At 40.5% G+C, this 26,886-nt stretch overlaps 1 protein-coding gene across 18 annotated transcripts in view; it reads left to right on the top strand.

Annotated features, from left to right (window-relative positions):
• Positions 1-26,886, top strand: part of tdrd12 (tudor domain containing 12) — a 142,620-nt gene that overhangs the window by 101,424 nt on the left and 14,310 nt on the right. For all 18 annotated transcript variants that reach the window (XM_069901768.1, XM_069901764.1, XM_069901770.1 and 15 more), the window contains 5 exons: positions 1,815-1,950; positions 6,701-6,910; positions 10,358-10,541; positions 14,792-14,850; positions 14,983-15,175. In XM_069901768.1, coding sequence (XP_069757869.1) covers positions 1,815-1,950; positions 6,701-6,910; positions 10,358-10,541; positions 14,792-14,850; positions 14,983-15,175 — 782 coding nt within the window. The remainder of the gene's footprint in view (positions 1-1,814; positions 1,951-6,700; positions 6,911-10,357; positions 10,542-14,791; positions 14,851-14,982; positions 15,176-26,886) is intronic.

Raw genomic sequence — 26,886 nt, forward strand, 5'->3', positions numbered from 1 at the left:
ACAGAATGTGTGGGTTTTGAATTAAAGAAGACCATTTTGCTCTCTTTTTGAAAAAGAGGACAGAATTTTACTGGGTTTATTTTTGTGTTTGGCCACTTGGTTTAACTCTTGTCTGGTTTGTGACTATATTGTGCAAGAAAATAACCACATTTGTTTAACCCTTGTCTGAATTTGTGAATTCATTGTGGAAGAAAATAGCCACATTCGTTGTCTTTGAGAAGAGGGTAAATTCTTCGTGTGGAAAACCACTGTGAGTAAAAGAGGCATGAAGATATAATGTTTAAAATTGCTTTATAGTTATTTATGAACTGAGAAATTAAGACCTTCAAGCAAGACTAAAATGATGCTGAACTTTTAAAGATTGACTTTTCAGAATGGGACTTTGAATTATATATATATCTATATCTTTGGCTTGGCTTCGCAGACGAAGATTTATGGAGGGGTAATGTCCACGTCAGCTGCAGGCTCGTTTGTGGCTGACAAGTCTGATGCGGGACAGGCAGACACGGTTGCAGCGGTTGCAAGGGAAAATTGGTTGGTTGGGATTGGGTGTTGGGTTTTCCTCCTTTGTCTTTTGACAGTGAGGTGGGCTTTGCGGTCTTCTTCAAAGGAGGTTGCTGCCCGCCGAACTGTGAGGCGCCAAGATGCACGGTTTGAGGCGATATCAGCCCACTGGCGATGGTCAATGTGACAGGCACCAAGAGCTTTCTTCAGGCAGTCCTTGTATCTCTTCTTTGGTGCACCTCTGTCTCGGTGGCCAGTGGAGAGCTCACCATAGAACACGATCTTGGGAAGGCGATGGTTCTCCATTCTGGAGACGTGACCTACCCAGTGCAGTTTGATCTTCAGCAGCGTGGACTCGATGCTGTCGGCCTCTGCCATCTCGAGTACTTCGATGTTGGAGATGAAGTCGCTCCAATGAATTTTGAGGATGGAGCGGAGACAACGCTGGTAGAAGCGTTCTAGGAGCCGTAGGTGATGCTGGTAAAGGACCCATGATTCGGAGCCAAACAGGAGTGTGGGTATGACAACGGCTCTGTATACGCTAATCTTTGTGAGGTTTTTCAGTTGGTTGTTTTTCCAGACTCTTTTGTGTAGTCTTCCAAAGGCGCTATTTGCCTTGGCGAGTCTGTTGTCTATCTCGTTACACATTTACATTTGCACATAGTGGGGTTAAGTTTAGAGATAAGTAAGAAGTGTTAAGTTATTAATAGTTTAATTACAAAATATTTTGAATTTGCCATTGGTGCATTTTCCATTGCTGTTCCTGTGTTAGTGTTAACAAATACCTTTTCGTCCCAATTTTAATTAAAATGTTGTTAGTGTTTAACAATATATATGTATGTATATGAGCTTTTTTTCCCAAGGCTTTGACCCTGCTGAACCTTAAATCACAGTGCTGATTGGTACTGTCAGTACTTTTATAATTGTTTGCTTGCTGAATGCGCTTGCTTTTATTCGCATGTAGTTATTTGTATATGGCACTATGTTTCAAACTTCTGGGTGGATGCTCATTGTATTTCATTGACTTTTTATTTTACTTGGCACAATGACAATAAAGTTGAATCTAATCTAATATGTATATTTTTGAGTTGCGGGGTATTAAACTTGGGCTGAATTGACTTGGTTGTTCATTTTAGAACAGGCATAGGGCATGTTATGCCAATTAGTTTCCTCCTGCATCATGAACTTTCTATGAATTCTTTCAATTTTTTTTAGACTATTTGAGGTACTGATCATGAAACACTGCGTCCTTTAGTTTTAGCAAATTATAATTGTTAATTAATATGGCTGTACTTTGATATTTATTGCAGGCCATCTGCTGTTCACTCTTTGGTGTTGAGCCTGTAGGAAAAAACTGGAATCCAGAGATTAAAGAGTTGATATGGACTATTTTTAAGGACAAGGAACTTCAAGCTAAAGTTATTGAACAAAGTAGAAATGAATCAAGTAAGTTGATATAAATGATAGGTAAAGGTTGCATTATTGTCATGTAATGCTACATTTAGAATGTAACATGCATGAAATTCTTTACCACTTTGTCCAACGCCCTCACAGAAACCTACAGCACCTGGTGTTCCTAGGTGGTCACCCCTCCAAGTACTGAGCCTGCTTAGCTTCCAAGATCAGACAATCTCAGAAGCATTCAGGCTATTAGGTCTTGCATTAAATTATTCACATGTAATGATAGAATTATAATTGGTCAGATCAAATTAATATTCAAATTGGTTTTATTTCCATTATTGTTGAAACTTGATGACTTGGAGTTCACTCTGTTAAATTTGTTTTATTTTTCCAGAGGAGGGAAGGCAAGAGGATATTTATTTTGAATCTTGGATTTATTATTTGAAAATTAAGTTATATTACACAATTTCATAGATTTTAGTTTTTAAGTGGCTTTTCTAAGCAAAATGTTAAGTATATTTTATAAAACATTGTATCATTCTATGTTCATACTCTTTTTCTTGAGTGAAATTATAAAGAACCATTTAAATCAAAGTTCCAAGTAACCACTGCAAACTCTTTGATTGGAATCTGTATTACGGATTGCCGAATGTGGACATTCACCTTTTATTTCTCAGGTGTATGAAACATTTCTTTGGAGTTTACATATGTTTTTCAATTGGCTAATTTTGAAATTGAATAGAGCCACTAGATAATCTTGTTTTAATATTTATAGTATTCTGGGGAGGGCATCCTTTTTTTGTAATTCTTTATTTATCGTCCTATGAACCATATCAACCAATATATTTACAGATACATTTCTTTAAATATTCACAGTGACATTTTCTCTTTTTCCCCATCCCTCCCTTCCCCCTTCCCACCCCCCTTCAAAAACAGTAAATATTGAACATATAAAATACAATAAAACAATATCTTTATACAAAAGGAATACAAACTAAAAAGACGCATCATCTACTTACATTAAATCTGATCGTGTTTATCTTCTTATCATTTTAGGTGGTGGTGGTCTGAGCCCTGCTCTTTCTGTTATGTTCCATGTATGGTTCCCAGGTTTTTTCAAACATTGTAACTTTGTCTTTTAAATTATATGTGATTTTTTTTCCCCCAATGGGATACACTTAAACTTGGTTATATATTCCGTTAATGTTTTAGTCCAACGTGGCCATCTTATATTTTCACTTCTTTTCCACCTCTTCACCACCTCCATCCCCTTTTTGTCCCATTACTTTTTAAAGTTTTCCTTTTTAATCTCAATATATGACAACGCACTTAAGACATGAAATACCCCAACAATCCCCACAAGCAATAACCTTTTAACCCCAAATGAACCTCCCTTCCTTGGATTGCCCCTTGTCCCTTGACGGCAACCACAACTCCCCTTTCCATTCGGTTTGCAAACTTGCTCGCAAGCGTCAACCGATTTTGCAGTGACCATTATTCTCCCATCCCCAGCTCCCCCCCCCCACAGAGAACACTATTTTCCTATATATATATAGCAAAGCTCTCTTTTTTTACCCCTTCTTCCCTTTCTCTTATCCATCTTTAAATCTTTATATATACATTATATTTACTTTATATTTTTGTATATTTTCTTGCTGGTCATCCTTCTTGTCACTCCTCCTCCTCTCCTCCTGTCCTGCAAAGGTTCAGCAAATTTTTTGGGTCCGAGAACAGTCTATTCCGTTCCCCAGGAATAAATACTTTGAGTACTGCTGGATGTCTTAATATAAAGTTATAACCTTTCTTCCATAAGATTGTTTTCACCGTGTTGAATTCCTTCCTCTTCTTTAAAAGTTCGAAGCTTATGTCCGGGTAAAAAAATATTTTTTGTCCCTTATATTCCAATGGCTTATTGTCTTCTCTAACCTTGTTTCTTGCCTGCTCCAGTATGTTTTCCCTTATCGTATATCTTAGAAGTTTTACCAATATGGATCTCGGTTTTTGATGTGGTGGCGGTTTCGGTACTAGTGCTCTATGCGCCCTTTTGATTTCTATTTCTTCATGTGAATCTGTCGTTCCCAGCACCTTCGGGATCCATCCTTTTATAAATTCTTTCATATCTGACCCTTCTTTGCCTTCTTTCAGACTAACAATTTTTGTTGTTTCGCCTACTGAAGTTTTCCAATACATCAATTTTTTGTGACAATAAATCTTGTGTCTCTGTAATTTTATTCCCTCTCTTCCAACTTCCCTCCTAAATCATTTATCTCCATTTCTACAGCAGCTTCGCGTTTCTCCACATTTTCTACTCTTTTCCCTATTTCAGTCATGACCAACTCTAAGCTTTGCATTCTGTCTTCAGCTCTTTTCCTTTTTCCTTTGATTGAACTAAATTCTAATGATGGCCATTCTTTTAATGACCTCATTTGTTCTTCAAAAAAAAGGCTTCATCTAAATTTTGTTCTTCTATTTTACCTTCTTCTTTCCTTTGAAATTCTTGGTCTTCTTCCTCCTCTTCTTCTGTGTCTGTGTCCTCCTCTTCTATGTATCTGTGTATCATCCTTCTCTGGTGAGCTGCTTCTGTATCCTTGATGGGCCTCCAGCTGCTGTGTCTCCTGCTGTTGGGCCTCCAGCTGCTGTGTCACCTGCTGTTGGGCCCCCTGCTGCTGGGCCCCCTACCGCAGGTCATCCCCCTGCCGGTCGCCCCGTTGCCACTCACCCTCTTCCAGCCCTTCATTCTCTTTCTCAACACTCTTCTTCTTTCTTGCTTACTTCCCCCAGCCGAACACCCCGATACTGGGTGTCTCTCAGCTGGCCGCTCCTCAGCTGAGTCCCCCTCCCGCCGGCGTTAACCTTTTCTTTTACTTGCGCACTGTGCATGGGCAACTCTTCGCAAATGCGCAGTTGCGCACCTCTTCTTGGCTCTGAGAGCCATTTTTTAAGTCCGCCGGTCTGGGGACTCACCAACATCGGAGATCGGCCGCTCCTCCCCACGGTGGCTCTCTGCTCCGACGTGCAGGTAAGGCCATCTTTCTTCTCAGTGATTTTCCTTCTTCCCTTTGCTCTATTATTCTTAATTTTTCTCTTTTGGGTGTCATCTTCTGTCTCTTCTCTGTAGCTTTATCTTTCTCTTCCTGTATTTTATGTTTATTGAGTTCTGCTTTTTCAAACTTTTTTTTTCTTTACTCTGGAGAGGGCTGGTTCCACCTGACCAGCCACTACTCCATCCCGTGACTCCCCCTTGGGGAGGGCATCCTTGAGAAAGTCATTGAAGATCTCTTCTTTCTTGTAGTCAATTGTGTGTCGATAAACAAATAAAAAAGCCTGATGCTCACATCGAGTGCAGAATATTTTTAAAAAATGCAGGAGAAACTAGGCAGGAAATGCAGCTTCCATAGCGCATGACTGAAGAATGACTCGGGCCCATAAAGTTGACTGCCATTTACTTTCTGTGGATGCTACTGAGTTTCTCCAGCACTTTTGTGTCGATTGTCTATTTTGGTGCTGCTAAAACATTTGGTTAAATTCTCTCGGAATTTAGAATGAACAAATGTATTGTGAGAATTGCATTTCCCAACATAGAAGATGGCATATGCTTTCGATACCAAACATTATCAGAGAAAACTTCCCAAATTATTATTTGGGCATGAAATGCCTCATTCTATGAACACATATCAGAAATTTGGACTTATGCTGCACGTATATTTCCAATTATGCATTTATTAACCTTTTGGAGTCAGCTTGATGCAGTCAACATTTTCCACTAACTATAACTCAGTCCATTAATCTATCTTAATTGGTATAGCTGAAACATTAATTAATACTCTCCTCACTTAGAAATAAACTTTAAAGAGATTTCAATTTTTTTTAATTAAAAATTCAAGAATGCTGAAGGATTCAGTGTCCATAGGAGGTAAAGATATAGAATCAAATGTTTTGGGCCTGAGCCCGTCTCCAAAAAAATCTAACAAATTCTATATTGAACATATTCAGACAATGAGCATCCACATCTTTCCAAGGTAGAGAATTCTACCTAAATTCAGTGACTTTAAATTGGTGAATATTTAATTTCAGTCCTAAATTTGATTTGCTTATAACGGGCTTCTAGCATAATCACAAAATAAAAAGAGGTTTTAATTTTCCCAATTTAGTAGAAATTCTCATTTAAACTTAACTGGTGCCAAGAGAGAAGCAAATGCCTATTATCCTGAGGCTTTAGACCTTTTTATTTAGATTTAGAATTTTTTTAGTGCCCATTGTTAAGACTCTTCAGACTATCAATATTTACCTTGTTAAAATCTTCAAGAATATTTTGTTTCAGCGAAATCACTTCATTTATCTAAACCTTTGTTCTTTCCTGACTGGATAATTATCCAACAAATGTAATCATCAGCTGTCAGATGTTTTTGTATCCATGTGGCTTGAAGTTATTGGACCTTCATCCTGTTATCCTAAAGTGATATGTTTGCCTTTCGTCATATGAAAGATGCGGTGCGGGAAATGAAGTAAGCAAATAATAAATGTTTAGGTTCATGTCAACATTGATGGTCAGTCACACAGTACTTTTCCTGTCTCCCTCATAATCTAGAATATATTTTATTTAATACACTTACAGAACAAAAAAAATTAGTTGAAAATATGCATTTACTTCCCTCTTGGCATCAGTTAAGTTTAAATGAGAATATTTCTACTAAATTGGCAAAATTAAAACCTCTATCTATTTTCTTGATTATGGTAGAAGCAGGTTATAAGCAACAAAATATATAATCTTTGTCTTGTTTTTTTTTTGTTGCAGCTAATACTGAATGCTACCAAGTTGATTTGCAAGATCCCTCTAATGGGCGGTTTGGAAAACTGTCAGAATGCATTATATCCAGAGGATATGGTCGTGGAACTTCTGCAGCTTTGAATCAATTGTTTCCAGAAAAAGCACTAGAAAATGATCAGAAGAGCTCCATTCCTTTGCTTTGTTCATCTGTGTATACACTTTTAGGAGATCAACAGTGTAAGTGTTCATACCTGTGTGATATTTTTTTAAAAATAGTATTACTTTAAAATATGTATACTATATATTAGTGAGAAAGCAAATCTCCAAAAGTTGTATCCAAACTTGCAATGCTGAGATCACCTATTTTCTCTTAGGCAGTCCCTCTGGGCTGAGGAGACTTGTTCCAACTTCAGTTTTGTGTGTTCAGGGGTTCGGTGAGATACTGCAATATTTTGTGGAGGGTTTGAGTACATCCTTAAGTCGTTTACTCAGGCTATTTGGTAAGCACTTCCTTGTCAGCGTTTGGAAACAAAAAAGCCTATAATACAAGCACTTCAAAGCCATCTAATTTAAGACCTTAGAGCCAAGGAAATGATACTGATGTTGATTTACTTGCCCTTCCAATTAATTTGTAGGATATTTTATATTTTTCAAGTGGCTAGATAATCTAGTGTCTGAAAAGTTATCTAGGAGGATGAGTATCGCTGCTAAGTAGAAGACCATGAGTTTTGTGCTGCTTCATGTTTAGATCCTCAGATGTTTTTTTCTCCAATAAACCAAAGACGGTGATAAGGGCGATGATAAATTTCATCATTGATTTCTTTCATTGCAAATAGATGATTTCCAAGATCCAAGAAATTTCCAGAGGACGCTCTGTGAAACTTTGTCAAACAGAATTTATTTTGAGTGCCACAGTGTCAACATTTTAAAATTATCATCATGTTTTCAATTCTTCACCATTGAACTTGGGTTCTATGTTCTGAAATTCTATTCATAAATTTTACTGCATATTTTGTCTTTAAACTTGCATTTTTTTGACAAAGTTTGGTTGTCTGTTTAAACAAATCTGTGCCACAGAAGCAATTTCTTGTTGTTTGTTTTATTTATGTGCATTTTGTGGTGATGGACAACAGATTTTCCAGATTATTATCTTTTTCCTATTTCCTTAACACTACAATTGAAAGTAGGTCCAGATGTAACAAGAGTGTTGTGTACAAATGAGTGAACCAGCTGTTGAAATATTCCTGAACATTTGGACACCAGAATAATAGACTTTGAGCAAAAATTGTTAACGCGAACAAATTTATTAGGCAGTAAATATTTTATTTTTATTATCTGTATCATTGAAAATTAAAATTTGAAAATTAGAAACACCAAAATAATAATTATATCCCCTAAAACATACAACATTCAGTTAGATCATGATATCTTTAATATCTCACCTCTTTGTTTTCATCACTCTTTATATCCTTTGATAACTTAGAAAATATCAATTGCTATAATATCAGCAACTGCTGGGAGGAAATATTTACAAGTTCCCATTATATTTTGTTAAAGAGATGCCACCTGACATCAAATAAATTCTAGTTTTAATTTTGAAGTTATTCCTTCTTATTCAGGACTTCCATCAGAGAAAATGGGTTCTCTCCATTCACTGCTGTGATTTTATTTTATAAGTCGTTTGAAATACTTCCATCTTAATTTCTTCTACAATTCGGAGAATAAAAAATAAAGTGTTTAATGCTACCTATCATTGCACTTTGATCCTTTCAGCACTGATACTATTTTTGCTTAATCTGTGCCCAACTGCTTCCCAGCCTAATATACTCTTTCTTTTTCAATCTTCTTTATTTTTTTTTATAATAAATACAGTATAGGTGCCTAACCTTTTATTTGGGATTCCAAAAACCAGCAACCTCCAAACACAGGCACTTATTTTTGGGTAGGTGACATCTGATCATCAGAGATGGAATTCGGCGTCAAACAAGACCCCACACGATCCTTGCTCAACTCCCGTGTATTCCATGTCACTAATTTAGTGGTACCATTACTTTATAAGTACCCTACCTGTCGAGCATGGCCCTCGCTAAATTTGTTGGAATATCCCTTGTTGTTCCACGCCTCTGAATCACTGTATACTGATGCACATCCAGTGTCGCGGTGCTTTCAGTTGGCCCAGTAGGAGCGGCTCAGTGGTTGTCATTGCTACCCATAATACCCCACACAGCTGAAACTGAGAAGGAGGCCATTCCCCTGGCTCTGGTACAATGGTGGGGAAGAGAGAGACGGCAGTGTGACTTGGGTGGGCGGCAACAGGCAGGGGAAAATGGTAGCGTGACTCAGGTGGGTGAAGAGGGCAAGAGATGGCAGCTCGACAGGCAAGCAAGGTGGGGAGAGACAGCAGTGCTACTCGGGCAGGGGAGGGGGAGAGACGGCAGCGCGACTCAGGTGGGCAAGCTTAAAGGGACCAAAATCAAAATGATTCTGAAATCCAGAAGATTCCAAACGACAGCAGGTGTCTGGTCCAAATGATCCCAAATTGAAGGTTAAATGCCTATATAATGAAAATATAGTGTGTGTGTGTGTGTGTGTGTGTCTGTGTATGTGTGTAAACTCTGTTCTCACACATACACACACACTCTCTTAACCTAGTCTATTTACAAAAAAGAAAACTAACATTAAAAAAAAATGATCTGAGCTTCTTATCCTGGGAGTTACATATATTTTGTAGCTTTTGATTCATACCGTTAATCAAAAAACTCATCTGGAAGGGTGAGTACATCTAATCACATTAAAAACATTTACATCAAATGAAATTAAGACATAAAAGGACATCATTCATGTTCAAATTTCACCAGTGAATCAAATGCATGATATCTTAATTTTCTCTGAATTTAAACAAAACATAATATGAGAGAACCATTGAAACACTGTTGGAGGTCTAGTCCTTCCATTTGAATAAGATGGCTTTTCTCGCCAACAATGTAGAGAAGGTACAATGCCTATATCTCAGCAGAATGCTCTAAACAGTGTCTGATTAGACCTTTTTTAACTACTATTTTTACCTTGGATTAAAATCTAATATTTGGGTAGCATTTTAATTTACATTTGAATGTCGAGCTTTTGATTTTGTTAATATTTGGCTTGGGTGACGGGTAGATAAGTAAGTGGGTTCCAGGTAAGAAATTGATGAACTTCATTACAAAAATGACTTGTTTGGAAGCACTCCTGTTAATTTTGAATAGCTGACTACTACAAAGAAATACATGCACTCTCAGTGTGGGAGGTTAAGCTCTAACTTTATTGAGGCTGGAAATACTCCTTTTATACAGTTGGAGTTCCTGCTGTTTGGTTGATTGACTGACATCAGCTACATGAATAACAAAAGTGGGATTCCCACCCACGGGAACATTCTTGCATATGAATACCCTTCTTCCCCAGCCGGGTGTTGTTCTGTTAGCTGGGCCATTTTAGGACTGCTGGCCTTGTACTTCCCCAGCTTCCAAACATGCTGATTGACTATGCTAGGGGTCGCGTTAGTGAGTTATGCCGGTGTTTATTACCGCGCATTGTGCTGGCCTGATCTCCGCAGTTGCGAGCCACCACATCAGAATAATATAAACTAATTTACTTGGTCTAATAAAAAGCAGTTTTAGCATTTTCATTATCATTTTTATTTTCAAGCATCTTCATTAAGATTCACAAAAGTGAAAGAACTCAAAAACTTGGTACTGCAATATTCTGCTGGGGATGCATCAAAATCTGGTTGTTTACGCTACCTGTGCAGATTGCTTCGGTTCCTTTCTGCTCCAAAAGAACAAGCTGATATAATAATTGCAATGACTCATTTGGTCAAGATGCAAGAAAGGTAAGACTATCTAAAATATATAAGGCAATCTCCCTTGGAAATTTGACATCTTTGCTTTGAAAAATATGGATACATTTAATCATTCACAGGCGTTTGTGTTGGTTGGACTTTTATTTTCAAGTCAAGTTTATTGTTATCTGATTGTACAAGTACAACCCATGAAACCGTTCTCTAGTCCTCGGTGCAAAACATGCAAACACACATCCATATATTACGCACATACAGATAAAGAATACATGTTCAGGACAAGTATTTCAAAATACAAATAAATAGATATTGTCTTGTGCATATGAGAGTCTCTCAGATGGTTAGTGTGAGCAGTTACTTTGATTGTTCAGCATTCTCCCTGCCTGAGGGAATAAGCTGTTCCTCAGCCTGGCAATGCCGGCTCTCATACTTCTGCATCACAGCAGCTGAAAGATGCTGCGTGCAGGGTGGAAAGGGTCTGCAATCATTTTGTGCATTCTCTTCAGACAACATCACATTGATGAGGGAGAGAGAGAGACAGCCTTGATTCTCTCTGTCACTCTTATATTCCTGTGGATTGACCTCATCCATTTCTCTTCAGCAACCGTTCTACACTGTGATACATCCAGCCAGGATGCTCTTGATAGAGTTTCTATATAAGATTGACATAATAGTGGCTGGTAGCCTTGCCCGCTTCAGTCTTCTCAGGAAATGGAGTGACTGTTGCGCCTTCCTGACAAGAGAGGAGATGTAGAGCAATGGTTCTCAACCTTTTTCTTTCCACTCACATATCACTTTAAGTATTCCGTATGCCATAGGTACTCTGTGATTAGTAAGGCATTGCTTATGGTAGTTTATGGGCGGAAAGAAAAAGTTTGAGAGCCACTGTTTTAATCGTATCTAATGGACTCGTTATGTGCACGGTTTCAAAACTCCAAAGGAAATGGGCCAATGACATTTTTTTTACTCAATATTTTAGTAACAATTGGGTGAAGAGCTGTGATTCTCAACCTTCCCTTACCTGATTAATCACAGACCATTGATGGCATAGGGATTACTTAAAGTGGTATGTGAGCAGAAAGAATAAGGTTGAGAACCACTGATGTCAAGTGTCCATGATAGGTCACTAGTGAAGTGAACTCCAAGAAACTTGATGCTCCTTCTGTTGTCACTAGGAGGGTGCGGACCACACCGGGTGACACCAAAATAACTGTCTATAAAATGTTTGTGCAGTGTTTCAGCAGAAATTTATTATTTTTTTAGAAATATCCCTGTAGTTCAGTGATTCTCAATCTTTTTCTTTTCACTCACATGCCACTTTAAGTAATTCCTATGCCATCAATGCTCTGTGAGTGGGTTGAGAATCACTGCTCGAGACCCAATTGTTACTGAAATACTTTACTTGAGAAAAATTGCCATTGGCCCATTTTCTTTGGAGTTATGAAACCGTGCACTTAACGAGTCCATTAGGGACAATTAAAATAGTTGTTTTCAAACTTTTTCTTTCCACTCACATACTACCAATCCCTGTAGTTAGTTAGAAACACAAAAACATTTACTTTTTTGAACCTTCTAATGTCATTATGACCCAAATACAATGATGCTTCAAATCACGTGGTTTTCTCTGCACGCATTACAAACACACACTGTTATTTTTGTTGCTGTTGGTATTTTTATAGTCGCTGCTTTCTGATGTTTTAGCTACAATACTGTGGTCATTAGTATTTGTAAACCTATGTCAATAACTTTTGAGAATGAAGTAATTAAAGGAAGAGATGCATCAAAAAAGGCTTCTGCTCAGTTACTAATAATCTTGTAACTAATAATGTTTTCTTACCGAATTTTCATTTTAACCACATGTCAGTATGTAAATATAACTTCATTTAGGATGTGTGTATGATATTGTAATGTAAAGGTGCTATTTTAATTTTGCTAGTTGTTTATCTCACTACTATTTCATTGCATTCAGTGATAGACGGGAATTACCATTTATGAGCAAAATTGGTACAAAAACATCACCAAGTATTCAGCATATGGTCTGATACAGGAGGAAGTCATTGGTTGGGGGAGGTGACCCCAACCCTAGTGACATCCTCATCACTACCTAAGGGTATGGATAGGATAGATGTAGGAAGGTTTTTTGAGCTGGCCGGGGAAACTAAAACGAGAGGACACACTCTCAAGATTCGGGGGAGTAGATTTAGGACAGAGATGAGGAAGAATAGTTTTTCCCAGAGAGTAGTGAATGTTTGGAATTCTCGAACCAGGGAAGTGGTTGAGGCTGCCTCATTAAACATATTTAAAATTCGGTTAGATCAATTTTTACATGATAGAGGAATTAGGGGATATGGGGAGAAGGCAGGTAGGTGGAGTTAGGTCATCATTTAGATCAGCCATGATCTTATTGAATGGCGGAGCAGGCTCGATGGGCCATTTTTGGCCTACTCCTGTTCCTACTTCCTGTGTTCCTATGACACCACTGGGTGCTCTCCACTCTCTCAAGTACAGAGTTGTTGATGTGTGGTGGAGGGTGGTCATTCCCAGTCCTCCTAAATTCCACATTCATCTCCTTTGTTTTGTCCACATTGAGACACAGGTTGTTACTCTCATACCATTTCACGAGAATTTCCACCTCTTCCCTGTCATGTGACTCCTCGTTGTTGCTGATGTTTTGAACATTTAGCTATTTTATTTTGGACTTCTCAGGTGAGAAGAAAATTGGCAATGGAAAAAATAATCATCGGAAACTATTTGAAGTAATTTGTGTGATCTACTAATCAGATTGTGGAAAATGAAATACTCTCTTCAAAATAATCTGTTTCCACGCCATTAAATATAGGAATAAATGGGCAGCACAGTTGGCGGTTAGAGCAATGCTTTCACAGCGGGAATGATTGGAACCAAGGATCAAATTCTGCACTGTCTGTAAGGAGTTGGTGCATTCTCCCCACGTCTGCATGGGTTTTCCCTGGGGGCTCAGCTTTCCTCCCACCGTTCGAAACATACTGGGGGTTGTAGGTTAATTGGGTGGCACAGGCTCGTGGGCCGAAATGGCCTGTTGCCATGCTGTATGTCAAAAAAAAGTAACTGCACAATACTTATAATGTATTTACTGTTGCTAATTAATTCAGAATGCAAACATGCTGGAAAAAAATCTTTAGAATGGAGCCAGCACATTAAAACTGTTTGTTTCTTACTTGTAGGATATGAATAAAATTTAAAATCATGCACGCACACTTCTCCAGTTTATCTTTATCTAAGTTTTCATTCTTCGTACGAACTTGGGCAACAATCATGGAGTGTATCATATTTGAATCAAAGTTCAAACTCCACTTCTTCACAAACTTAAATCACAAAACAGTAATCAGAATTGAGAAATTTAAACCCCAGTCCTTCCCTCCTCAGCCTTTGCTTTGAAGGCCAGTTTGTGCTGCTGTCCTGGACATGATTAGCCTGGTCCAGATTAGGCCAGGAATGAAACCAGACCTTATTTAGCAGTTCAATCATAGTGTCAATGTTATTTGGAGGAGCTACTTTATCATTTTTTAAATGGAATGAAATATATGACAACTCTTTAGTTGATAAGACCAACAGTTTACACTTAGCTCTCTTCTAGTTCTCCTCTGATTAATGTCTAGGTCCAGTATTTTTTCATGGTTACTATAGTTTTAAAGATGACCACTTGGTAAAATTTAACAATACCATTAAAATAGAAATATCTCATCCAGAGTGAGAGGGCAACTTGACAAGTGTTTTTAATACATATACTTTTGCAAACATTCAAGCCTTAAAATATAAACACAAAACTAGTGATTTAAAATCTGAGATGCTTACGAACATTCCAAAGGCTACAAAGATTTGTGGATGGTAGGTGTTATGGTGGGGAGGCAGAGAGGGCAGGAAATATGTGAGATCCAATTTGGCTTTAAATACAAACCAATTCTCTGCAATTTTAATCTAATTTCTGATATTGAAACAACCTAGGTTTTATCGGCAGCACGGCTGACATAGCGATTTGCACAACGCCTTTACAGCGCTAGTGATCGGGACTGGGGTTTCAATCCCACACTGTCTGTAAGGAGTTTGTACATTCTCCCTGAGGGTTCCGTGCTCCTCCCACCGTTTGAAATGTACTGGGGGGGGGGGGGGCAGCGTGGGCTGAATTGGCTGTTACCATGCTGTATTTCTAAATTTTAAATTAAAAAATTGTTAAAGACAAATTTTTTCCCACTGTAATTTGAATTATTCTCTAATGTTTCCTTTTCATTTTTTATTTATTGCAGAGATCAGGATGAAATCAGAGAAGAGAGAGTAATTTACGTGCTTGTGAGTCTACTTCAGGGTAAAATAAATTCATTTCTATTTTAGCTATAAATATATTCAACCATCTCACAAAATTTTGTTCAACATTATTATTTAAGGGCTCAAAATTAATGGAATCATTTTCATGACTTTAAAATCTCTTTTATTTTAGGAGGAACTGATTCTGAACTACAAGAAAGTGCGTGTATTGCACTTGGGATTCTTGGTAAAAAAAGTGACTTGTGCTCATCTTTCATTGATGCCACTGCATTGAAACAACTCTGCCATTTATTGAAGATGCCTGTGGAAAATAAAGTCTGGCAAGCTATTATAGAAGCTTTGGCTGAATTTTTGTCTTCCAACAGGTAAAAGGGGCTTTCATTGTATATTACTGTAGAATAATGGTGTTATGAGAAGCAATTTCTTGTGAAATCTCATCAGGTGAGGTTGCAATAGCTGGGGTGAAAACTGATGATGCTAAAAAAAATGGCTATGCTTCGTCAAGTTGCCGGGCGGGTCTAGATGGAATGCAGCCAAATGATAAATATGGAACAAATTGTCACAATCTTCCAATAGAATAAATGTCAGAAGGTGGGGAAATGGGAAATTACACACCCTAGTTAAAACAAATTAAAGTTCTTGCGAGAGTGTTTCATTCATCAGGGGAAAGAAAAGTTTGTGTGGATGAAGTTCCAAAGCATATTTGTTAAACAAAGTTTTTGAACACTTTGCTTAGATTTTTCTGATGTGGTAGTAGAGCAGTTTGTGAAAGGAATGTAGATGTTATCAAAGAGGACACTAGTCAATTAATAAATATTAAACTTGCACTTCGAGTTCAAATTCTGTTCATGAATTTCTTCCTTGCTGATTAATTTTCCTCCTGTACAACTCCCATAATCTATTGCCTTCTTCATCTTCCTTCTTTCCTCTATCATCATCATGCATTTGACTCCCCATGTCCTCTCCCAATCTATCCTCATGTCACAGTTAACCTGCTTCCATGGCCATCAGCCAGTGGCACTTGAGTGGTTGGATATGAAGTAAATCTCAAGAAGGATCTGGAAGCACTTCAAGTTGCCTATCTTCACAATAGGTTTATCATCAGATACAATTTCTCTGGCCATTAACTCTGCATTAGATCTCCTGGACCATGAGAACATTTGCATCAAGCTGTTGTTCATTAATTGCAGTTTTCTTCACCACTAGAAAAGCTTGTGATTAAGCTAAAGGATCTGGAGCTCTGTTCATCCTTCTGCAACTAGACCTCAGATTCTTCATCAACAGACCTCAATGAGTGTCGATCTGCATCATCACCTCCTCCTCCCTGACCATCAACATGTGGGCACTTTAAAACTATGTGTTTAGTCTCCTGCTCTGTTCCCTAAACACTCGTTACTGCGTGGCCAAGTTTGTCTCTTAACACAATCTATAAGTTTGTTGATTACATCATCATTGTTGGCCAATTAATGGGAAACAATGAAATACAATACAGAATGGAGATCGAGTATCTGGTTGGGTGTGCCAGGACAATGACCTTGCTCTGAACATCCACAAGACCAGAGGGCTTGTGGACTTTAAGAAAGGGAGGCCAAAGGCCCACACACCTGTCTGCATTGATGGGATGGGTGATGGAGAGGATTAGTACTTTCAGGTTCTTGGAAGTTCACATATCTGAGGATCTCTCTTGGAGCCAGCACATCGAGGCAATCGTGAAGAAAACATCCCAATGCATCTACTTTCTAAAGTAGTCTGGAGCAACTTGGGGTGTTGATAGGTGCACTGGTTGCATCAAGGCTTGGTTTGGTAATTAGGCAGCTACAGCAAGTATAGCTAATTCCATCACAGGTTCTGACTTCCCATCTATTGAAATCATCTATGCAAGGCACTGCCTCAAGAAGGCAGACAACATTATAAAGGACTCTCATCACTCTGGTTGCAACCTCTTTTCACTACTACCTTCAGGAAGAAGGTACAGAAACCTGAGGTCCATCACCTGTAGGTCCAAGAACAGATTTTTCTGAGAGCTAACAGGCTCTTGAACCACTTGCTACCACTAACCATAAACTATTCTGGAACCACAAAAAGACCTGTCTGCTCTATTATTCATGTACCTGCTTACATTTATTTGTGTCTTTATCTTTGGCCTGCTGAGTTTCTCCAGCTTTGTGTTTTTACTTTTTACAGTCACTGCATCTGCAGACTTTCGCATTTGATTCCTGTTTCATTTACTGAACTTTTTTATCTTGCTCAAACTCTAATTGTGAGTGTTTATTATCTATCTATCTTTTAGATTTATTATCTCATTTTGCACTGGGGTAATTTATTATATGTTATGGTAGTTTTTTTATTTTTTTTAAAGTATTAGTTTGGCTGCAGCAAGTAAAAATTTTGATGCACAAGTAAATTGTACTGTTATGAGCCCAGAGGACCCCAAAACACAGCAGTAAGACAAATGGTAACTTAAACAAAAGTTGATTTTAATTATCTTTAAACATGAAAACAGAATCACACTTTAACTTATCACTATTAACTTAACTAACCTCACAACCCCCTTCTAATTCTAAGCACATGTGTATGTAATGTGTTTGTCAGTTGAGAAAAGTTCTTTGATTCACAGCCCAATCTCAATTCTCATTCCTCCAAATTCACTGGTTGCAAGCCATTCTTATACTTTGCACAGAATTTAACATTTATAAAGTTCACCAGGCTTTGGTGCTTGAAAGGTAAATGGTTACCACTCAGGAAGATTCTTGTTGGTTTTCAGAGAGAGATTTGTTGTTCGCTGGACACCCACAATTGATTTCTTTTTAATCAGCTACTTCAGTGTCTTGTTGAAGAAACTTGCCCCCTCAGGGTTCTCCAGATGATAACCTCTTTCAGGTCACTACAGAGTTCCTTTTTTATTTCTCTTCTTTCAAGTGAAACATTAGACAGCCAGTCCTCTCCTCTTGCATGAACCACCAGGCTGAACTAAGCACTCACAACCCATCTTCTAAAATGGGATTTTCCACAAGCTTGCCAGCTTGTCCTGATCCAGTCCCATCTGCTGCTGCTGACTGTAAAACTGCAGAACTGATTTCTCTCTCTCTCTCTCTCTCTCTCTGCTTGCAAAACTACATGGCCCTCTTAAAACAGCAAGTTCCACTAAAGACAGTCTGCAGCTCTGACAAGTTCTTTCATCTGTTACCTTTTTGTAAACAATAATCCATTAGTATAGTCTCTTGGGCACTCTCCAAAGCTTTTGCAAAGGCTCTTAGCACCAACATGTCTAGCATGAGCAGAGCTCCAGTATTTTAAATAAGATCTGTTTTAAAGTGTTTGTATGTGACCGACACTAAAAAAAACCTGCCCCAATTTATCTCTCAAAAACATACCTATATACAGTACAAACACAACATAATCTGTCACAATACTTATTGTCAAAAACACAAACTCAATTTCATTAAGCATTCCCATTTTTTCTTGGTTCTCTTCTGATAGGGTTAATACATGACATTTTTAGTTGTAATGTTTTGTTTATTGCTTATTTATTCAAATGCAGTACAACTCCAATTATCCAAATTGGTTGGGACCGGGCCTATGTTGGATGAACGTTTTTTTCGGAGAACTGGTCATTTTTTTTAAAACAGCCCAGAAGCAACAACAAATCACTTGTATAAATGTTTAAACAACAAAGGAAGGATTTTAAAGCATTAAAATAGTTTCATTCTCACCAAAAAAATGCTGCCAATCACCAAGACCTCACATCCACCACCAACAACCCCACACCGCCACTCATCCCCGGGGAGGCTTCCCAGACTGTGGAACACTCACTGGTGAGTCAATATTTCCTACCTCCCTGGTCACTGGAGCTCCCAGGGCCCAAGTCCCGACTCCGACCTCACACCAGGGAGTCCGGTGTGAGTGTGCGGTGATAGGCCGAGGGGAGAGTTTGGAATCAGCATCAGGAGCTCCAGTGTGCCGAGGAGAGAGGGAAGGAGGGAGGAGATGGAATGCCACTGAGCCCGAGGTCCTGCTCCTGCCTTGGAGGCCGCTCTCCTTATGACGCCAGGGCAAGGGATTCTTCCGACTGCTTGCGGCTGGGAGACAGTGGCACGCAGTTTGAGAGGGAGGGTTGGAGAGAAAAGTCAATAGGAGAAGGTAAATAAGAAATGGAACGAGAGAGGTGAAGGAGTTAACTGTGTTACAGGCCCAGAGGACCCTAAAACCCAGCAGCAATAGAAATTCACCAAGACAAATGGTTACTTAAACATAAAAACAGGATCAAACTTTAACTTATTACTATTAACAACCCCCTTCTAATTCTAAGTGCACATATGTCACTGGTATCGGGCAATTCTTATACTATGCACAGAATTGAACATTTATGAATCTTCACCAGACTTGGAAGGTGTGGTGAACTGTTAGCCAGAATTAGACACACACAAAGGTAAAGACTGTACAACTTTTCCAAAATCTTAAATAAAAAATTCCATTCAATCCTATCAAAAGCTTTTTCCGCATCAAGTGCAACCATGGTTGGGTTGCTGCCAATATATATTGACCAAGCTAATTAATCAAAGAATATTATCTGAAGCATGTCTGTTTTTAATAAAACCTGTTTGGTCTACATATATCAATTTAGGCAAATATTTAGCAAGTCAATTTGCTAACATTTTAGCTATTATTTTATAATACACATTCAATAAAGAAATAGGTCGATACGAAGATACCTTCAACGGATCTCCATCTTTCTTTGGAATTATAGTAATTAAAGCACTGGAACAAGATTCTGGTAACTCATAATGTTCAGTCACTTGTTGTAATACCTCCCCAAACATCGAAGATAAATCTTCTTAAAAAAACTTCATAAAATTCCACCGAAAACCCATCATCGCCTGGTGACTTGCCATTAGGCATTTCCAACATAGCTGTCTTAATTTCTAAATACAGAACTTCCAAATCTATAATATCCTCTTCTTCTAATGCTAATAACATTGGTGTAGATAAAAAAAGAATCAATAGATCCATTGTCCCGTCTCCCCTCAGAAGTACATAATTTTTTTGTAAAATCAATAAAACTGATCATTAATTTCCTGAGGTTTATAGGTAACTGTTGAATTCTTTTTAACAGCATTAATAACCTGTGAGGTCTGTTGCTTCTTTAACTGCCATGCAAGTACTTTATGTGCCTTCTCGCCCAACTCATAATTTCATTGCTTAGATCGATTAAGTAAATATTCATATTCTTTTTGGCTTGGCTTCATGGATGAAGATTTATGGAGGGGTATGTCCACGTCTGCTGCAGGCTCGTTGGTGACTGACAAGTCCAATGCGGGACAGGCAGGCACGGTTGCAGCAGTTGCAAGGGAAAATTGGTTGGTTGGGGTTGGGTGTTGGGTTTTTCCTCCTTTGTCTTTTGTCAGTGAGGTGGGCTCTGCGGTCTTCAAAGGAGGTTGCTGCCCGCTGAACTGTGAGGCGCAAGATGCACGGTTGGAGGTGAGATCAGCCCATTGGCGGTGGTCAATGTGGCAGGCACCAAAAGCTTTCTTTAAGCAGTCCTTGTATCTCTTCTTTGGTGCACCTCTGTCTCGGTGGCCAGTGGAGAGCTCGCCATATAACACGGTCTTGGGAAGGCGATGGTCCTCCATTCTGGAGACATGACCCACCCAGTGCAGTTGGGTCTTCAGCAGTGTGGATTCGATGCTTGCAGACTCTGCCAGCTCGAGTATTTCGATGTTGGTGATGAAGTCATTCAAATGAATGTTGAGGATGGAGCGGAGACAGCGCTAATGAAAGCATTCTAGATGCCATAGGTGATGCCAGTAGAGGACCCATGATTCGGAGCCAAATAGGAGCGGGGGTATGCCAACGGCTCTGTACACGCTGATCTTTGTGTTTCTTTAGGTGGTTGTTTTTCCAGACTCTTTTGTGTAGTCTTCCAAAGGCGCTATTTGCCTTGGCGAGTCTGTTGTCTATCTCTTTGTCGATCACGGAGTCATCGTCTGGAACCTCCAAGCCACAGATAACTCCAGTTAGGTTAAGTATTACACCAGCACCGGTCTTGTCTCCGCAAGATGGTGCCGGTTTGTTGATGAAATCGGCCAACGTTGACCCGCGTGTTCGTAATGTCGGGTGTGCGGGCAACCTGACTGAGAAGAGAGCCCACGAGCCTGCACTGCTGTTGGGGGAGCTGAGAACGCGCAGGATGGCGTTGGAACGCGCAGGATGGCGTTTGTCGATCCTTGCATCAGATGAAATGGTGCAGCCGAGGTATGACCCACCCAGAATATTACATCAGCCGAGGTATGACCCATTCATATTAATAAGTCTGTAACGTATTATATCGCAATTTAGTTAAAGCTATTTTATTTTCTGATCTTCTGTCACTTTTTTCTGAAATTTCTTCTCCAGTTCATCAATTTGCTTCTCTAATTAAAGACTTTCAGCCATATACCCTTTTTTAACTTTAGTAGTATAACTAATTATTTGCCCTCTTAAGTAAGCTTTTAACGCATCCCATAACACAAAACTACTTTTAACTGAATTAGCATTTTCAGTAAAGAAAAAACCATTCTGTTCCTTAACAAACTCAGGTTTTTTCAACAACATTGTATTAAATCTCCATCTATAGGATGAACGTACTACCTCTGAACTTTCAAAGGAAAAAAATAATAAATGATCTGATATAACTATACTCTTATATTCTGCCTGCAATGCCTTTCCTTGTAAATGTGCTGATATTTTTTTAAAAATATTCTAGAAAATGAATCATGTCGAGAAGAATGAAAAGAAAAATCTTTCTCTGTAGGATTAACCCTTCTCCAAATACTACCAAATTTAAATCTTTCATTAAAGCCCCAATTTGTATCGCCATCTTTGATTTTCTGATACATTTTGGGGATTTATCCATCAAAGGATCCAAAACACAATTGAAATCCGCCCCCAACTAAAATATTTTCATTAGCTTGACTTAATAACAAAAAAGCATCTGAAATAAAACATTCATCATCCACATTAGGTGCATAGCTATTAAGTAAAGTCCAAAGTTGGTTAAAGATTTTACAATCCACTTTTAAAACCCTCCCAGCATTCCCCTCTACAGCATGCAACTCAAAAGATAAATTCTTATGAACTAGAATCACTACACCTTTTGCCTTAGAATTAAATGAAGAATAAAAACACATGAGTAACCCAATCTCTTTTCAATTTCAAATGCTCTTTTTCGGTCAAATGTGTTTCTTGTAAAAAAAGCAATATCAATTTTCATTTTCTTAATATAAACTAAAACTTGCTTTTGCTTAATTGGATTATTTAATCCCTGAACATTAAAAGTTCCAAATTTAGACATCTTAACAAACTAACAATATAATCACTTAATACAAAGATTGCTCTCCTACTAATAAATGAAATCCACTCTCCCTCCACTAATATTATAAAAAGAGTTTATATAAAAAGGAATATAGTTAATTCCCCCCCCAAAAGGAAAAAAAACACCCAAAGGTAAAAACGCCCTAAAAAACTGGGTGTGGTTAACCCCACCAGTGGCAGATGACTATCAAAGATTTCAGTGCCATCCACCTCCCCCCAGCCAGAGATACGATATATATAATAATACAGTTCAATGTCATAGAAATATTCAGCCCAACGACTCCAGTCCCAATGACTGGTTCGGATCTTCAACATCAATAAGACTGTGTGTCAAAACCTCCTTCTTTCCATTCTGTCCATTTCCATTGGCCCTTTTAGGTGACGACGGCGAGACTCTTTCCTGACCACGTAGATCTGCTAATGAGTTAGCAAAAACCAATGCATCATGGTCATTCTCAAACAATTGAGATTGATAATTGCCATAAAAAACCTTCAACACCTCAGGGTTTCGAAAAGCAAGCTTATATCCTTTCCGCCACAACACATCTTTAGCCAAATTAAACTCTCGTCGACACCTAATAATTTCTTGACTCAAATCTACATTAAAAAAACTCTATTGTTCTGACTCATCATTGGAGATTCCCTTCTGTCCCGCCAACCGTAGAATCATTTCTCTATCTTGATAGTTGAGGCACTGAATTAAAACTGCTCGTGGTGGTTGTCCCAGTAACGGTTACCTCCTTAGTGCTCTATGTGCCCTCTCCAATACTAAACCTCCCAAAAAAACTCTTTACCCAACATCTCGGGGATCCAGTTCTCAAAAAAATTTATTGGATCAGCTCCTTCAATATCTTCTGGAAGACCCTCAATTTTTACATTATTTCTCCGACTTTGATTTTCCAATGAGTCAATCTTTTTCAGTAAATCTCTCTTCTGGATTCCCCAATCCACAAACGAATCTTCCACTTTCTCTATTTTATCCTTATTACGCACAACTTGTTCTTTACATTCAGAAAAGGCTGTCTCAATTTTTTTTTAATGTTCTTGTACTACATCCACTGATGTAAGGCATTTATTAACATCTCTCTTAAGTTGGTACATATCTTCAGACATAATAGAAATTTTAGTTGTCACTTGAGTCATTTGTTGAGATATGTTATCCATATGATAAGCAATCCCTTCCTGGACAGTAAAAATAGAATCCAGTCCAGATTCCAGTGCCACATCTTGAGGTCTACCTCCTGCAAACTCTTCCTCCAATTGTTCCTGTGAACCGGCCATTATAGGTAAGTCTTCTTCTTGTTCCACTATTGTAGGGCCTTTTCCTATGCGGCTGCGGGTCTGTACACCCGATGACTGCACCCCGACCACATCGGGACGCCACCATTCGGGCCCCCCACAGTCCACACACGCTCCAGCAGATTGCGGACCCAAGAGGCACCGCGCATGCCTGGTAAGACCAGGGGCTGCGTAGGGGCAGTCTCCAACGCCATCCTGCGCGTTCTCAGCTCCCCCAACAGCAGTGCAGGCTCGTGGGCTCTCTTCTCAGTCAGGTTGCCCGCACACCCGACATTACGAACACGCGGGTCAACGTTGGCCGATTTCATCAACAAACCGGCGCCATCTTGCGGAGACAAGACCGGTGCTGGTGTAATACTTAACCTAACTGGAGTTATCTGTGGCTTGGAGGTTCCAGACGATGACTCCGTGGTTCCAACTGGAAAGGTAGGCCTCAGTTCTTCAGCACTTTTAAAAAGTAATATTTTCTGTCGTTGAGTCTTAGGATTTTTAATATTAGTCATTATTATAAACAAATAGTGTTCTTAGAAGTAGAAATAAAATGTTTATGTACTTAAATTAAAGTTTAAAAATGGGTGATTAAAAAAACTGGCTGGGGAGGATTAGGACCGCACGTCTGCCCTCTACGCCATCTTGCCACACCACGTTGATTCAGCAGTTTGAAATAAAAGGAAATGTGATGCTGTCACATTGGGGTATCAATTTAATATGGCCTGTGAAACAGATGAGAAATTTCATGAAATCATTCTTCAGGGAATGATATAATAAAAACATGCCATTGTAGTGGCAGCTACCTGCTACTGAAAGAAAACACAACCAGACGAGTTGAGCTCAGTGAGCAGAAAAACTGGTTTATTGCTGACTGCCGGGCTGCTGAAAAGAAGGGGGAAACCCCCAACTGCGCCATTTTGGCTGGCTGCCCTGCCGCATGGATTACAAGCGGGGCTGGTTCAAATGTACTCCGCAGAGTGCAGCTCACTGGGGATGTAAGATGGCCGTGTGCCGTGTCTAGGTGACGATGGGGATGCAAAGGAGTCCAAGTGGGCCAAGAGGTGGGGAAGTAGCTCGTGCGGCGACCACTGGGGGTTGTGAGGCACGGTGATGAACTCACTGGGCAGTGCCAGCAGTGCACTGTAGACCAGCTCAGCTGATGACGTCTGCAGATCCTCCTTGGGCATGGAGTGGATGCCCAGGAGCACCCAAGGCAGTTCGCCAACCCAGTTGGGTTAAGGTGGCGATGCAGACACTCAACCAGCCCATTGCTCTGCAGGTGATAGACCATGGTGCGGTGTAGCTCTATCCCCAACCTGTTGCCAAGCTGTACCCAGACTGCAGAGGTAAACTGGGCGCCCCGATCACTGGTGAGGTGGTTCGGAACATCGAACCGGGTGACCGAACCATGCAACAGCACTCAGGAGCAGGAGTCCATGGAGGCATCCGGCATCAAGATCTCCTCGGGCCAACGAATGGTGCGGTCTACCACCGTGAACAGGAAATGGTTGCCATGCGAATCTGGTAAGGGCCTGACTATGTCCACGTGAATGTGGCTGAACTGTTATTGGATGTGCTTGAACTCTTGCACGGGTGCCATGGTGTGCCTGTGCACCTTGGACATATGGCAATGGGAGCATGTTCTGGCCCAGCCTGCGATCTGCTTCCACAGCCCATGCCAGATGAACCACTCTGCCACCATATGGACCGTGGACCTGATGGATGGTGAGAAAGGTTGTTGTGGTGGAAGACTTGCCTACGCCACTGCTGAGGAACCACTGGCTGCGGGGTGCCCATGGAGACATCACACAGGATGGTGCCTTCGCTGCTACTGCTAGGAGTCGGTAGGCCTCGGAACCGTAGGCCCGTGTCTCCTCATCAGACTTCTGGTCCCGGGAAAGCTGGTTGAACTCTAGGCCGGGTGTCAGCGTGCAGATGGCCGGTCATGAGAGTGCATCGGTGACCACGTGGTCCTTCTCTGCTTTGTGCCGAATGTCGGTGGTAAACTCCGACACAAAGGAGAGATGACGCTGCTGGCGGGCCAACCAGGGATTCTTTCCCATCGTGAGCACCTGAGTGAGGGGTTTATGGTCAGTGAAGATGGTAAAAGGCCTCCCCTCCAAGAAACAGCAGAAATGTCGCACCGCCAGGTACATGCCCAGTAACCCGCTGTCGAAGACATTATACTCGCGCTCTGGTGGGCAGAGAAGCCGGCTGAAGAATGCCAGCAGCTTCCATTGTCCATTCACCTGCTGCCTCAGGATGGCGCTGACGGCTGTGGCAGAGGCATCGATGGAGAGTGCTGTATGCAGGTCGGTGTGCGGGTGGGCGAGTATAGTAGCCTTCGCAAAGGTGTCCTTAGTGGCTTCGAATGCACTGCATTCCTCTGGGGTCCAGGTGAGCATATTGTGCTTGGCTGTGATGAGGGTGAATAGCAGCTGCATGATGTGCGCGGCTCCTGGGATGAATCGGTAATAGAATTTCACCATACCCGTGAACTCCTGCAGCCCCTTGAGGTTGTACTGGCGTGGGAACTCCTTAATAGCGGCGACCTTCGTAGCGGTGGGCATGGCTCCTTCGGCCGTGATGGTATGGCTCAAGAACTGCATGGACTCTTTCCCAAACTGGCACTTGGCTGGGTTGATGGTGAAGCCGAAGTTGGCCAGCCGGGAGAAGAGGGCGCGCAGGTGGGCCTGGTGTTGTGCCCAATCCCTGTTGGCAATGAGGATGTCGTCCAAGTAAATGAAGACAAAATCCAGGTCTCTGCCCACTGAGTCCATGAGTGCTGGAAGTTCTGAGTGGCATTCTTTTGCCTGAACTGCGTGTGAAGGAATTCGAATAAGCCAAAGGGGGGTGATGATGGCCATCTTGGGTATGACCTCAGGGTGCACCGGGATTTGGTGATACCCGCGCACCAGGTCAACCTTGGAGAAAACCTTCACATGCAGGTTGGCGTAATGGTCAGAAACTGTCACCTTGTTGAGCCGTTGGTAGTCTCCGCAGGGGCGCCAGCCACCGGAGGCTTTCGGGACCAGGTGGAGCGCCGAATGATCCCCAGCTCCAGCAGATGGGAAAACTCTTCCTTTGCCACCTGGAGTTTGTCAGGCGGGAGCCAGTGTGCCTTGGTGTGAACCAGTGGACCCTGGGTGGGAATGTGGTGGAACACCCCGTGGCGCAGTGAGGCAGGGGAGAACTGTGGCCTGAGGAGGGCGGGAACTTGTCCAGGATTCGCTGAAACTCATCTCTGGGCATGCTGATCATGGCCATCTGCGGCTGCTCTGTGCGGGAGGCGTCAAGGCAAACTGCCTGGGAAGTCTGGGCGTCTACCAGGCGCATACCTTGAATGTCCACCAGGAGGCCATGGGTGAGGAGGAAGTCGCCACCCAGGATGGCGGTTGGAAGGGAACCATGGACAGTGAACCTCCACGAGAACTTC

Source organism: Narcine bancroftii, chromosome 10 (genome assembly GCF_036971445.1).
Source record: "Narcine bancroftii isolate sNarBan1 chromosome 10, sNarBan1.hap1, whole genome shotgun sequence".
Classification (NCBI taxonomy): Eukaryota; Metazoa; Chordata; class Chondrichthyes; order Torpediniformes; family Narcinidae; genus Narcine; species Narcine bancroftii.